Below are 15,258 nucleotides of genomic sequence, written 5' to 3'. Positions count from 1 at the left end.
CAATGATATACATCTCTTCCCTACCACTCAACACCAATGATATATATCTCTTCCCTACCACTCAACACCAATGATATATATCTCTTCCCTACCACGCAACACCAATGATATATATCTCTTCCCTACCACTCAACTCCAATGATATCTATCTCTTCGCTACTCCAATGAGCTGATGAACCCATCAAACCACATGTAGCAAGTTTAGTGCTTTGAAGAAAGCTGACAAAGTCATAAAAAAGTTTTCATACCACCGCAGAGGTTCAAACTGAAGAATGAACTGAAGATTTAACAAAATATTGCAAGGAACCTCAGGGTGGAATGTTTTATTCAAAGGAAAAATTAGCTTTTGAAATTCATGAAGGGAGTCGGAATGAATCGCCCCACTTTAATAACGCAAAAACAAGGCTTGTAAATCCATATAAAAATCCTGTACAGGCTTGATGGAGACCACCTGAGGTGCTAATGACACGGAGAGAGAGAGAGACACACACACACACACACACACACACACACACACACACACACACACACACACACACACACACACACACACAAAGTCACCGGGTCTGTCTGGTACTCGCGGCTGTAGAGTTCGTGACAGTTGTTGAAGATGTATTCGTAGGTGGAGTTGAGACAGGCCTTGACACAGTCCTTCACCACCTGACTGGCTCTAGGGGGACTCTGTAGCTCCTGTACCTGAGGACAGACACACAGACACAGACAGATTGAGAAGTTACTGAAACTGGGAAAGCCCATACAACCACACTGGGTCAAAGAAACTCAGTGAAGATGCATGTTTGAAAAGAGCATGTAGTGTAGCGATACTGTACAGTGTAAACAAGAATGGATACATGTGGTACCAACCAGAGCAAAGTAGAGGTGATCCAAGGAGCGGATGGCGTGAAATGAAAGAGAAGAGAGAGTTACCTTCATCCTGAAGAAGGTGATGCTGGTGAGCAGGTCCACGGTAGACTTGAGGTCCTGCAGCCTCTCAGGACTGCTGGCTGGGAAGTTATTCTGTTACACACAGATGATAGATCCACAGTGAGATTTTGTATAATCTAGCCAGAGCTGTGGTGCTGAAGAAGTAGTCTCTCTCTGCCATTGATTCCCTCAGCTCTTCACCTCACTGACCCTGTGTGTGCATGACGAGGCATCAGCCCAATTAACACATCAGCCTCCTTTCTCACATCACACAGAGAGGGATAGAGAGATAGAAAGAGAAAGTGTGTATTTGTGTGTGTCTGTGAGCGACAGAGAAAGCAGAGAAATTAGAGGTCTCCCTGCCCACGAGGCCCAGCCACTCTGAGCTGTCTGATGCTGTTATGGGACTGTTCTAAGTGCAGACACAAACATTACTTTTGTTTGGGGGGGGGAGAGAGTTTGAAGTTTATCCTGGTAATTTTTATTGTTTCCGTCTCCTCTCTCTCTCTCTCTCAATCCTCTTCTCTATCTCTCTCGTCTCTCTCTCTCTCGTCTCTCTCTCCTCTCTACCTCTCTCTCTCTCTCTCCTTCTCTCCTCTCTCTCCCTCTCTCCCTCTCTCAATCTCTCTCTCTTCTCTCTCTCTCTCTCCTCTCTCCCAACTTGCCTCTCCGTCCGTCTCCTCCCTCTCTTCTCTTCCTCTCCTCCATCGCCTCTCTCTCCCACCCCCCCCCCCCAAAAAAAGAAATTATTGTTTTTTTGTGTCTGCACTTAGAACGGTCCCATAACAGCATCAGACAGCTCAGAGTGGCAAGCGGTACCGGAGTGCCAAGTCTAGGTCCAAGAGGCTTCTAAACAGCTTCTACCCCCAAGCCATAAGACTCCTGAACACCTAATCAAATGGCTACCCAGACTATTTGCATTGTCCCCCCCCCCTTTACACCGCTGCTACACTCTGTTGTTATCATCTATGCATAGCTACTTGAATAACTCTACCTACATGACTCTGTACCGCACAATGACTCTGTACCGGTACCCCCCTGTATATAGTCTTGCTATTGTTATTTTACTGCTGCTCTTTAATTAGTTGTTACTTTTATTTCTTTTTCTTATCTGTATTTTTTTTTACGGATTTGTTGGTTAGGGGTTCGTAAGTAAGCATTTCACTGTAAGGTCTACACCTGTTGTATTCGGCGCATGCTACTAATACAATTTTATTTTATTTAATACGCAGATTTCGCACATCGATGCACATCTTATATCTGGTTACAGACCAGTTAACTAGGCCTAAGACTCCTAGACTTAGTGAGGAACAATATTAGCAGGCTAGTTAATTGGTTTTGCAAAAGGGATCTAGAGGTAGGTAAGGACACAGATTGAAAAACAGAGAGAGAGAAATAGAAGAGAGAAAGTTAAGAGTAGCCTACCCGGTACATGGACAGATCAATCCTAAGGGAGTTGTGGAGTTGGTCTAGGAGCTTCACAAATCGTTCTTTCTGAAATAACAAAAATCCGCCACAACAAATTAGCCTAAGAGCTAGCATATCCATTGGCTCACCTTAAACATTGAGTTGAAGCATTGCATCATATTATGTATCTGTCCATCCCTCATTAATTGGTTAGTGCTATCCGGAATCCTTGGGACATCCTTACCCTAACTCTAACCTTAACCCCTACCCTTACACTAAACTTAACAATAAACCTTACGTAACCTTAACCGTATTACAGTTAAACTTCAATGGGGTAGGGATGCCCAAAAAAGGACCCTCATTCATTTGGGGCGACTCACCCCGAAGTTGGATGCGGCGAAACGGTCGGAGGCAGACACGCTGTTGGTGGCCTGGGTGCTGTGGGCGTAGTATGCATTGATGTTGGCCAGCAGGGTACTCATTACCGCCGGCACCCCAGGGCACATGTACTTAGACGACAGGCAGGCAAAGTGACTGTGGGAGAACACACACGGCATAAACATTATCACTTTAGTATTAATGAAGCTGCCCATGCATTCCCTTGTGATGTTTAGGGTGTACCACAGTATCATCCTAAACACAACCATACACTAGGTGTTCTCTCAATACATCACATTACAATCTGGTAATGTGTATGCTATTGCAGAGTGTCACTGACAGGGTGTGTAGGGTACTACATTTGAGCTCACGTCATAGCCTGATAGATTGACTCCACTCCGTAGCGCATGGCAAACTCATCCACTATCTCCTGAGGAGTCTCATCAAAGTACACCTTCCACGCATCATCCCCTTTAGCATCAGGAATCTTCACAACACCAGAGCTCTGCACATCTGTGACAAAGTGGAAGAGGTTCTGTAGGCAGAGCGAGCGAGAGTGAGAGAGAGATAGAGAGAGAGGATGAAAGAGACGGGTTATTCAATCTAGACTATGATGTTAATGAGTTGAAGTTGCTAAGGCTGAATGAAGGGAGCTTTCATCATGATCTCTGTGTGAATGTGTCTGAGCAGGAGAGCAGAGTAAAATACACACACTATCTATCTGACTGACTGACTGACTGACTATCTGACTGAATGACTGGCTGACTATCTAACTGACTGAATATCTGACTGAATGACTGGCTGACTATCTAACTGACTATCTAACTGACTGACATACTATATGACTGACTATCTGACTGACTGACTGACTGACTGACTGATTGATTGATTGACTGGCTGACTATCTATCTAACTGACTGACTGACTGACTATCTAACTGACTGATTCACTATCTGACTGACTGACTATCTGACTTGCTGACTAATTGATTGACTGACTGATTGCCTGGCTGACTCTCTGACTGACTAACTGATTGACTGACTGATTATCTAACTGACTATCTGACTGATTATCTAACTGACTGACTGACTATCTAACAACTGATTGACTAACTATATAACTGAGTGACTGACTGGCTGACTGGCTGACTATCTAACAACTGATTGACTAACTATATAACTGACCGACCGACCGACCGACCGACCGACCGTCCGTCCGTCCGTCCGTCTCTATCTATCTATCTATCTATCTATCTATCTATCTATCTATCTATCTATCTATCTATCTATCTATCTATCTATCTATCTATCTATCTATCTATCATCTATCTACATCATGCTATCTATCTTATCTATTTATTATCTATTCTATCTATCTATCTATCTATTCTATCTTATCTATCTATCTACTCTTATCTATCTATCTATCTATCTATCTATCTATCTTATCTATCTATCTATCTATATCTATCTATACTATCTATCTATCTAATCTCATCTATCTATCTATCGATCTATTTCAAGTCTCTCAATTCACTCAATTCAATTCAATTTCAAGGGGTTATTGGATGGGAAACATGTGTTACATTGCCAAAGCAAGTGAGGTAGATAATTACAAAATGAAATAAACAATACAAATTAACAGTAAACATTACACATACAGAAGTTCAAAACAAAAAGACATTACAAATGTTCATATTATACTATTGCAGTGTTGTAACAATGTACACAATGGTTTAAAGCACACACGTTAAAACAATAAACATAAATATGGGTTGTTTTACAGTGGTGTTTTGTTCTTCACTGGTTGCCCTTTTCTTGTGGCAACAGTGTCACAAATCTTGCTGCTGTGATGGCACACTGTGGAATTTCACCCAGTGATATGGAGTATTATTGGATTGTTTCGAATTCTTTGTGGGATCTGTGTAATCTGAGGGAAATATGTCTCTTAATTGGTCATACATTGGGCAGGAGGTTAGGAAGTGCAGCTCAGTTTCCACCTCATTTTGTGGCAGTGTGCACATAGCTGTCTTCTCTTAGAGCCATGTCTGCCTACGGCGGCCTTTCTCAATAGAAGGCTATGCTCACTGAGTCTGTACATAGTCAAAGCTTTCCTTAAGTTTGGGTCAGTCAGTGGTCAGGTATTCTGCCACTGTGTACTCTTGTTTAGGGCCAAAATAGCATTCTAAGTTTGCTTGTTTTTTTTGTTAATTCTTTCAATGTGTCAAGTAATTTATTTTTTTGTTTTCTCATGATTTGGTTGGGTCTAATTGTGCTGTTGTCTGGGGCTCTGTGGGTGTGTTTGTGTTTGTGACAGAGCCTAGGACCAGCTTGCTTAGGGACTCTTCTCAGGTTCATCTCTCTGTAGGTGATGCTTTGTTATGGAAGGTTTGGGAATCGCTTCCTTTTAGGTGGTTTGTAGAATTAACGGCTCTTTTCTGGATTTTGATAATTAGTGGTATCGGCCTAATTCTGCTCTGCATGCATTATTTGGTGTTCTACGTTGTACACGGAAGATATTTTGCAGAATTCTGCATGCAGAGTCTCAATTTGGTGTTGTCCGCATTTTGTGAAATCTTGGTTGGTGAGCGGACCCCAGACCTCACAACCATAAAGGGCAATGGGCTCTATGACTGATTCAAGTATTTTTAGCCAGATCCTAATTGGTATGATTGAATTTATGTTCCTTTTGATGGCATAGAAGGCCTTCTTGCTTGTCTCTCAGATCGTTCACAGCTTTGTGGAAGTACCTGTGGTGCTGATGTTTTCTTAGTATCTATCTATCTATCTATCTATCTATTCTATCTATCTGACTGACTGACTATTTAACTGATGACTGACTGATCAGTTGCTCAGAGGTTGTTGCTCAATTAATATTAATCAGCTCTGGGCCGCCATTCATTCATTACATGACTGACTTTCATGAGAAATGTTCAGTTGGTTTTATGTGCCAACAGCTAGTACCTGAAATAGTAAGAATATATTATCATTCAGTGTTCACGACTCTACCATTGGCAATGTGTGTTTGAGTATTGTGAAGATTGAGAGAATTTGGTACCAGACCATTTTTCAGTCACAATTGAATAGTAGCTCGCTTGCTGTTTATGGGTATCAGCTGTTTGCCAACAACTTATGTCTGATATCTGATCACCTAAAGCATAATGAGTGTTGAATTATATTGAGCAAGAATGCGATTAATGAGAGCATAAAATGCTAGAGAGTGAGAACAAACCAATGCATTTGCATGTGTAACCATATTTGAAGAAGGTCACAAGGAGATGTTATCTGTGGGGTATTTTATATCTGATGTGGGTTATCGTTGATAGACAGTGGCAACTGCAGGGGCGGTGACACCTTTTGTGGGTATATTAACTCTAAGTTTCATCTGAAGCAACGAACTTCATTGAAAACGCACTGCTGCCTGACACTTCAGTCGCTAAATGTCAAGACTGAGTGGGCTTGAATTGAGCATCACTTTGGAGCACCAATCTGAGCATAGGAGCATGACACTCAGAGCATCGACGCTCGCATCGAGTCAACTGAGTCTACAGATCACACACAGCTTTATGCACGCAGGTCACCCGCATGAGTCTGCATGCGACTCATGAGCTCTCATGCCCACTCACACGCACCACTTACACACACACACACGACCACAACACACGCCACTCACACACATTCCAATAACAACGATCTACACACGTCACACATCGACACACAACACACACGCAGTACGAAGACCGGGTGGTAGAATACTGATGTTGACGATTGCCCACATCACACACACACCCACAAACATAAATGTAGTGGATCCCACACACGACACCACATGGCACAACAACTTACTTCGTCGCAGCAGGTGATTCGGGACATGATATGGAGCGACTGTTTCCTCTCCTTTGATCTCCACATTGATGTGCATCCTGATGGCACCAGACACGGCTGACTTGTCTGTACGCTTGTCTGCAGAGAGGGACCAGACACAAGACTCTCAGTCAACACATACCACAGTCAACCTAACAACAACTATCTTTGATAAAGACCTCAACCATTATGATAATGACTCTTATATGAAATAAATCATTTTTAAAAGGATAGTTCACACAAATTAGTTCACCAAATGAACCTCATCGTATGGATACCTAGAAAGTAATTATATGGATCTGAAGTGTCAGAGGCTCAATGAATGGGTTTATTAGCTTAACAAGTGGTTATTTCCCCCTGTACTGTGACTGTACTGACCCAGGTTGTACCAGACATCCATCTCTCCGCTCAGCGTGCGGACCTCGATGATGGTCTGACCCAGGAAGTCATCTGACTCCTTTTTGAACTTCTGCTTCACCCGAGACTTGATGTCATCATCCTCGTCCCACACCCGCACCTTGATCCGGTCCGAGGAGTTGTGGCACTCACTACAGAGAAAGAGAGAGAGAGAGAGGGGGAGAGAGAGAGATGTCATCCATTCACAATCTGTGAATACACAACCTTCAATGTTATTCCAGTCCAGTAATCCGTCGATGTGCCCTTGTGCAAGGCACTTAACCCTAATTGCTCCTGTAAGTCGCTCTGGATAAGAGTGTCTGCTAAATGACTAAATAAAAAAAGTACTTTCTCTCTCTACTCACAAGTTGAAGTTCTCCTCCCAGACAGGGTTGAGGTTTCCGTAGATGGTCTTGGTCCTCTTCTTGGTCTTGCCCACCTGGACCGTGACGTAGGGGTCACTGGAGCCTGTCTTATCCTTCGCCTGGAGGCCCTGGGCACACAGCACTGTGGGGAGGAAGGAGAGGGAACAGGTGGCAGCATCAGGTGGTCAGTATGGCTGACTACTGCACTCATCATTGTTTCACTAGTGAGCACAGCGGTCAGTCTAGTTTAGAGGCTAATAGTATTAGTAGTAGTAGTTTATTACATTTTTACCAGTAAGCCGTACTTGGCAGCTAAAAGCTGAATTGCAGTACACAGCACATACAAGTAAAAAAATCTCAAGGAGTTTAAAAAGCAAAAACATTGCTAATAAAATATGAATGACATGAGTATAGGTCTGGTCTACAAAGTTCGGAGTACTTCAAACCTCAAACAGATGGAGAGACAGTCAATAGCACAAGACTTGAGCAGAGCCTAGTTTACCAGGCTAGGTCGAGAGTTCTCCCACACTCACACTCCCATCCTCCCTCTCAAATCCCTCTTCATATGGGACCGTTATCTAATCTGTCTCCTTCATGTCAGACAGTGACTCAGTGGTCTACAGAACAGAATGACCTTTACAACAAATAGAGCTGGAACACAAACAAGCAAGAGGAGACAGAGGGTGGATGATGTGTGTTGTGATGGAGTCAGACTCCAAATGGCATCTGCCAGAGCATTACAAATGGATGGTTCTGAACTTATACTATTCACAAAGGGTCTCAGAATAGGAGTACTGATCTAGGATCAGTTTTCCCTTTTAGATCATAATGAATAAGATTTTTTTTCTTCTGATTCTGATATGGACAAGGTGGACCTGGTCCTAGATCAGCACTCCAACTCTGAAACCCTGGTATCCTCTCTCTCTCTCTCTCTCACACTCACTCACTCACTCACTCACTCACTCACCTGTGATGCTGATCTTGGCCAACCACTTGGAGGTGCCATCCAGTACGCTCTGTTTGATCTGCTTCATGTAGGTGACGTGAGTGGCTTTGACCATGGCAAACACCTCCTGGATCAGCTCAAAGATCTCCGGCTTGTTCCTCTCTCGGATCTTCATCCTGTCTTTTAGAACCATGATGATGTTCTGGGTTCTGTCCTCCGCTCCATGCTTAGAACTTTTCTCCGCTGCCCCTGGGGTAGACAAGAGAGATGAGGGTCAGATTTGATTTATTGAGTTACATGACAAATAAGGTCTATGTTGTATTATTCTACAGCAGGAATGGGCAACTGGTGGCACGTGGCCAGCGGCCCCCCTTTTGTAGGCCCCTGATTCAATTACCTAAAAATAAAAAATATATGAGTTTGGACACACCTACTCATTCAAGGGTTTTTCTTTATTTTTACTATTTTCTACATTGTAGAATAATAGTGAAGACATCAAAACTATTAAATAACACATATGGAATCATGTAGTAACCAAAGAAGTGTGCCACCCTTTGCTTTGATGACAACTTTGCACACTCTTGGCATTCTCTCAACCAGCTTCATGAGGTAGTCACCTGGAATGCATTTCAATTAACTTACAATTAACATACATAGTATACAGTGTGATTTATCAATGAGTGCTCAGCAGTATCTGTAGACCTGTGAAACGTTCACGAAGAGTTGGAAAGGGGGAGAGGATCTCAAGGAAAGACAAAAATGCTTTTAATTTTTAAATTTTTAAATTCAAATAAAAGATAGAGGGTGCCTGAGACTGCAGAGTGAGCGAATGGGAGGGAAGAGGACAAGGGGAGTGGGGTGAGAGATGTAGGAGAGATGAGAGAGGAGGGAAAAGTCTGAAGTATGACAGTCAAAGGGGAATGCCAGACAGCCATTTAACACTCTTATCCAAAGCAGCTTACAGTCTGTAGTATCCCACACAGTTTGTGTTGTTAGTTTATGTTTTATCATTATATTATGTTTTAGCACCAACTGAACAAAACTTTACCACTCACTGAGAAACGTTCAACATGGCTCTACTTACTTTGCAGGCAGTCAGCATTGAGTAGGTCCTGGCACTTATCGTGACATTTGACCCCGCACTCGGTGCACCTCATGCCCTGGCGGGCGATGCCCCACAGCAGCCCCTCACACTCATAGCAGTAGGTGGGTGTCGTGGCCGTCCACACCTCAAAGTTATGGGGCGTGGTGCAGGAGATGGGGTAGATCAGAGCCTGTAGGGTCTTCTTGTACACATGGCTCTTCTACAAGAGAGGAAAACGTAGAGGACATATATACAGAGTCAAAGAATTAGTGGAATCTATGACTACATGGAGAGAGGGAAAAAGTCCACTATCTGGATATACTGAGAGTAGAGAAAAGAAAGAGCCAGAAACGCACCAGCTCCTCGTTATTGAGAGTGCTGGACGCCATAGCTGATGTGAACCCTGCCTTCCTGGAGTTCTGAGCCAGGGACTGAGGTAGGCCAGGCAGGGGACAGAAAGAAAGGAAGGAATTAATGACTGATTGAATGAAGAGATAAGATTAATATATAGTAGTTTTGTACATACTGCGATTGAAATACATTCAATAAGCACTTTTAAAACAAAGTGACAAGTTCGATTTTGCTCAAAGAAAGAAGTCTATTTCTCTTGCTACTTACTTTAATATATTTTAACATCGTTTGGAAGAAATTACATCTCATTAAGGCAACAGGTCACAAAGCAGTCCAGCTGTATTCTCCCCAAGTGTATACAAGAAAGCAGGGGTCATGGGTATCTGGAATGAAGTGCTTCTCTACACAAATTGCTATTCCCCTTGACAGCAAACAAAGCCAGTACGTCTTAACAACATTCTCTTTTCATTTGGAATCAGTCACGGTGTTACTCACCATAGCCTTTAGCAGTACAGATGGAGGAAGGAAGAAGCAGGAAGAGAAACAAGTGTTAAAAGGGCCATATGTCAAACAACTCTAGCCACAGTCACAAACATGGCGACAATAGAATAGGGGTGATTTCAAAACAGATACAGAGTGATCAATCGTGATGAAAGTGTCAAGAGACAGAAAGATCACTATATCAGGGGAGAGTTATTCATTTTGTTGATGGAATACTGGGTGGGGGGAAAGGAGGGAGGACATTTCCATTCATTTAGATCTAGACCTATTAATCACGTGCCACGTAAACAACCACAAAAATTGTGCTATCTAGAACCTAAAAGAGTTATTCAGCTGTCCCCATAAGATAACCCTTTGGAGAACCCTTTTTGGTTCCAGATAGAACCCTTTTGTGTTCCATGTATAAACCTTTTCACAGAGGGTTCTACATGGAACCCAAAAGGGTTCTACCTGGAAACTAAACGGGTTCTACCTGGAACCAAAAAGGGTTCTACCTGGAACCAAAAAGGGTTATCTTATGGGAACAGTCGAATAACCCTTTTGGAGTGTAGAACAAAACTCCATATTTCCTTAACAATGATATGCAATGTTAAAGGATATACTCTATTTAAAACCCAGAGAGTTACAGGTGTAGGATTTCTAGCTAAAATATGTATTCAAAATTTAGAAAGAGCGCTCTAATAGGCTACTTTGAAGCAATGTAAGACATGCCTCATTTGTATTAAAACATTCAGGTTTCAAACAATTAAGTATAACGTTTTCAAAATACATACTGACTCCAGCTCATTGCAAAGTGGTGTGTGGTGTGCTAATGAAGCCTTCCTGCTCTTGCTGTTTGATGCAGTGTTCATAACAACTGGAAACTCATACATCTCTGACTTCTGACTTCAGTGTGTTCAGGAGAACTGGGAACTGGCGAATAAACGAGCTCCGACTGGGAAAAATAGTTTTGAACGGTCGGTCATCCAACTCGGAATTGCAACTCGGGAATTCAGGCCTCTTTCTAAAGATCCGACTTTCCGACCTGAAGATCACTGACATCATGATTTGACCTCGTATCCTAGTTGTCTTGAAAGCACCACAGGCAGCAGCTCTTGCGCTTTCTGACAGATTTTCCACTCAAGGGCTCTGTATCTGTATGCTGGTTGCGTGTGATAAATAAGATACATAAAGAATATACTGTACATACACGCTAATTTAATTCCATACAATTATGCAAATTAACCTATAGACCGATAAGCACGACCAGTCCACCAATGAATAGGCTAAAAAGCATTATTTCACAATGGGATATTTTCTTCTTCTCCCAGGACAATTGGCCTGTGCCAATTTTATTTATCGGCTTTACTATTTATTTTTTTATCGGACAAAAGCCGGCTATTACGGCTAATGGAAACGCTGGTGTGTGTGCATGTGTGCTTATGTATCTGCATCTCCATGTGTGTGTTCATTCTCGTGCAAGTGTGTGGGTTGTACAGTCTGACAGTGAACTGGATTCATAGAGACAAAGTACTGAGCTATTTAGTCCTGTATGGTAATTCTTCATTCAAGTGCGCGGTGGAGCTGAGCAGGCCTACAGCTTGTCAGAGCTATTCAATTCAAAGCCTGGAAGTCAGTTAAATTGGCAAGGGTGGATGGCACAAGGGCTAGGTCATCTATTTAGTGTGAGTATAATAGCCTAGTTAGCAAAAGTGTGGGGTTACTTAGAAATGTCCTTGTTTTTGAAAGAAAAGCTACTTTTTTGTCCATTAAAATAACATAACATTTATCAGAAATACAGTGTAGACATTGTTAATGTTGTAAATTACTATTGTAGCTGGAAACGGCAGATTTTTTATGGAATATCTACATAGGCGTACAGAGGCCCATTATCAGCAACCATCACTCCTGTGTTCCAATGGCACGTTGCGTTAGCTAATCCAAGTTTATCATTTTAAAAGGCTAATTGATCATTAGAAAACCCTTTTGCAATTATGTTAGCACAGCTGAAAATTGTTGTCCTGATTAAAGAAGCAATAAAACTGGCCTTCTTTAGACTAGTTGAGTATCTGTAGCATCAGCATTTGTGGGTTCGATTACAGGCTCAAAATGGCCAGAAACAAAGACCTTTCTTCTGAAACTTGTCAGTCTATTCTTGTTCTGAGAAATGAAGGTTAGTCCATGTGAGAAATGTGTACTACTCCCTTCACAGAACAGCGCAAACTGTCTCTAACCAGAATAGAAAGAGGAGTGGGAGGCCCCGGTGCACAACTGAGCAAGAGGACAAGTACATTAGAGTGTCTAGTTTGAGAAACAAATGGTAGCTTCATTAAATAGTACCCGCTACACCAGTCTCAACGTCAACAGTGAAGAGGCGACTCTGGGATGCTAGCCTTCTAGGCAGAGTTGCAAAGAAAAAGCCATATCTCAGACTGGCTAATAAAAAGAAAAGATTAAGATGGGCAAAAAACAGACACTGGACAGAGATATACAGGGGGATGTGCGTGAATAGCAACTTATGGAAAATAACAGCAGACTCGTACATTTCCTCAGCAAAAACAATGTACTGAGCAAATGTCAAATTGGCTTTTTACCAAATTACCGTATGTCAGACCACGTATTCACCCTGCAGACTCTAATTGACAAACAAACAAATCAAAACAAAGTTTTCTCATGCTTCGTTGATTAAAAAAAGCTTTTGACTCAATTTGGCATGAGGGTCTGCTATACAAATTGTTGGAAAGTGGTGTTGGGGGAAAAACATACAACATTTTAAAATCTAAGTACACAAACAACAAGTGTGCCTTTAAAATGTGCAAAAAAAAACACAGTTCGTTCCACAGGGCCGGGGGGTGAGACAGGGATGCAGCTTAAGCCCCACCCTCTTCAACATATATATCAACAAATTGGCGAGGGCACTAGAACAGTCTGCAGCACCCGGCCTCATCCTACTAGAATCTGAGGTCAAATATCTACTGTTTGCTGATGATCTGGTGCATCTGTAGGAGGGCCTACAGCAGCACCTAGATCTTCTGCACAGATTCTGTCTGACCTGGTCCCTGACAGTAAATCTCAGTAAGACACAAATAATGGTGTTCCAAAAAATGTCCAGTTGCCAGGACCACAAATACATATTCCATCTAGACAACGTTGACCTAGAGCACACAAAAAAACGATACATACCTCTTCCTAAACATCAGCGCCACATGTAACTTCCATAAAGCTGTGAACGAGAGACAAGGCAAGAAGGGCCTTCTATGCCATCAAAATGAACGTACAATTCGACATACCAATTAGGATCTGGCTAAAAATACTTGAATAAGTTATAGAACCCATTGCCCTTTATGGTTGTGAGGTCTGGGGTCCGCTCACCATCCAAGAATTCACAAAATGGGACAAACACCAAATTGAGACTCTGCATGCAGAATTCTGAAAAAGTATCCTCAGTGTTCAACGTAAAACACCAAATAATGCATGCAGAGCAGAATTAGGCCAATACCCGCTAATTATCAAAATCCAGAAAAGAGCCATTAAATTCTACAACCACCTAAAAGGAAGCGATTCCCAAACCTTCCATAACAAAGCCATCACCTACTGAGAAAGGAACTTGGAGAAGAACCCCCTAAGCAAGCTGGTCCTGGGGCTCTGTTCACAAACACAAACAGACCCCACAGAGCCCCAGGACAGCGACACATTTAGACCCAACCAAATCATGAGAAAACAAAAGATAATTACTTGACACATTGGAAAGATTACACAGACCCACAAAGAATTTGAAAACAAATACAATTTTGATAAACTCCCATATCTATTGGGTGAAATACCACAGTGTGCAATCACAGCAGCAAGATTTGTGAGCCGTTGCCACAAGAAAAGGGCAACCAGTGAAGAACAAACACCATTGTAAATACAATCTATGTTTATGTTTATTTATTGTCCCTTTTGTGAGTAATGTTTACTGTTGTTTTTTTATTGTTAATTTCACTATTGTTATCTATTTAATTTGCTTTGGCAATGTAAACATATGTTTCCCATGCCAATAAAGCCCCTTAAATTGAAATTGATATGAGAGAGAGAGAGAGAGAGAGAGAGAGAGAGAGAGAGAGAGAGAGAGAGAGAGAGAGAGAGAGAGAGAGAGAGAGAGAGAGAGAGAGAGAGAGAGAGTAAAGTGAATATCGAGTAAAATACATTTAGTATATGGTCAGAACTTACACTGACCAGGTCCCTGACCAGAGGCATGGCTTTCCTCTTGCGGAGGTCCGGCATGCTGTCGATGCTATACAGCGCACCACCCACCCTGCATGGGGAGAAACCACACAAACACAGCACTCTTGTTATCACAACATCTTCATCCCCACAAAATCCTCATTACCACAACATCCTCATCACCACACCGTCCTCATCCCCACAAAATCCTCATTACCACAACATCCTCATCACCACAACATCCTCATCACCACACCGTCCTCATCCCCACAACATTCACCACCACTGACATACGTGACCCGATTCAGGAAACTAGGCGTATGTCGCAAGTCACGACTTCACAGGAGAGCTGTTTGAACTTTTATTTTTTATTTTTTAATCAAAATGCGTTTTTTGGCATAAATGCCATCTCAACTAGTCTCGAACATGTGAACTTTCATGTGCCTTAATATCAAGCTTGTATGCCATCTGTAAATACGAATAAAATGGTTAAATTACGAGCCTAGTTGGTTTAGCCACAGAAAAAGTGAGCTAGCCATGATTGGCTGAGATAATGAGTGGGCTGGACATGCCGAGAGATGAGTTTGGATTGGTCTGCCATATAGCACGTGTCTGTCTATTGGAGCTGGTCAGTATGTCTAGATAATCGTGTCAAACGCGTTTAAAAAAAAATGTGTTGTGTAGTAAAACTGCATAAACCTAATTTCAAGTTAAAGTGTACTGTTTGCTAGCTAACGTTATATTTACATTTAACATTTAAGTCATTTAGCAGACGCTCTTATCCAGAGCGACTTACAAATTGGGTGTAAATTGGGTGTATATAGTGTATGCTCTCCACTTTCTGGAGGACCGAGTTTT

At 42.2% G+C, this 15,258-nt stretch overlaps 1 protein-coding gene across 1 annotated transcript in view; it reads right to left on the bottom strand.

The window, feature by feature from the left end:
- The window catches only part of LOC111971827 (protein unc-13 homolog A-like), an 89,507-nt gene that overhangs the window by 22,140 nt on the left and 52,109 nt on the right, over positions 1–15,258 (bottom strand). The window contains exons 15-26 of the mRNA XM_070446356.1: positions 14,413–14,491; positions 9,720–9,794; positions 9,364–9,583; positions 8,301–8,528; positions 7,334–7,475; positions 6,951–7,120; positions 6,535–6,671; positions 3,081–3,244; positions 2,712–2,865; positions 2,350–2,418; positions 928–1,017; positions 562–696 (exon numbers count right to left, since the gene is read on the bottom strand). Coding sequence (XP_070302457.1) covers positions 562–696; positions 928–1,017; positions 2,350–2,418; positions 2,712–2,865; positions 3,081–3,244; positions 6,535–6,671; positions 6,951–7,120; positions 7,334–7,475; positions 8,301–8,528; positions 9,364–9,583; positions 9,720–9,794; positions 14,413–14,491 — 1,663 coding nt within the window. The remainder of the gene's footprint in view (positions 1–561; positions 697–927; positions 1,018–2,349; positions 2,419–2,711; positions 2,866–3,080; positions 3,245–6,534; positions 6,672–6,950; positions 7,121–7,333; positions 7,476–8,300; positions 8,529–9,363; positions 9,584–9,719; positions 9,795–14,412; positions 14,492–15,258) is intronic.

This window comes from Salvelinus sp. IW2-2015, linkage group LG13 (assembly GCF_002910315.2).
Source record: "Salvelinus sp. IW2-2015 linkage group LG13, ASM291031v2, whole genome shotgun sequence".
In the NCBI taxonomy this organism is placed as follows: Eukaryota; Metazoa; Chordata; class Actinopteri; order Salmoniformes; family Salmonidae; genus Salvelinus; species Salvelinus sp. IW2-2015.
The sequence above is the reverse complement of the archived record's forward strand: the minus strand, read 5'-3'. Positions and strand labels throughout refer to the sequence as shown.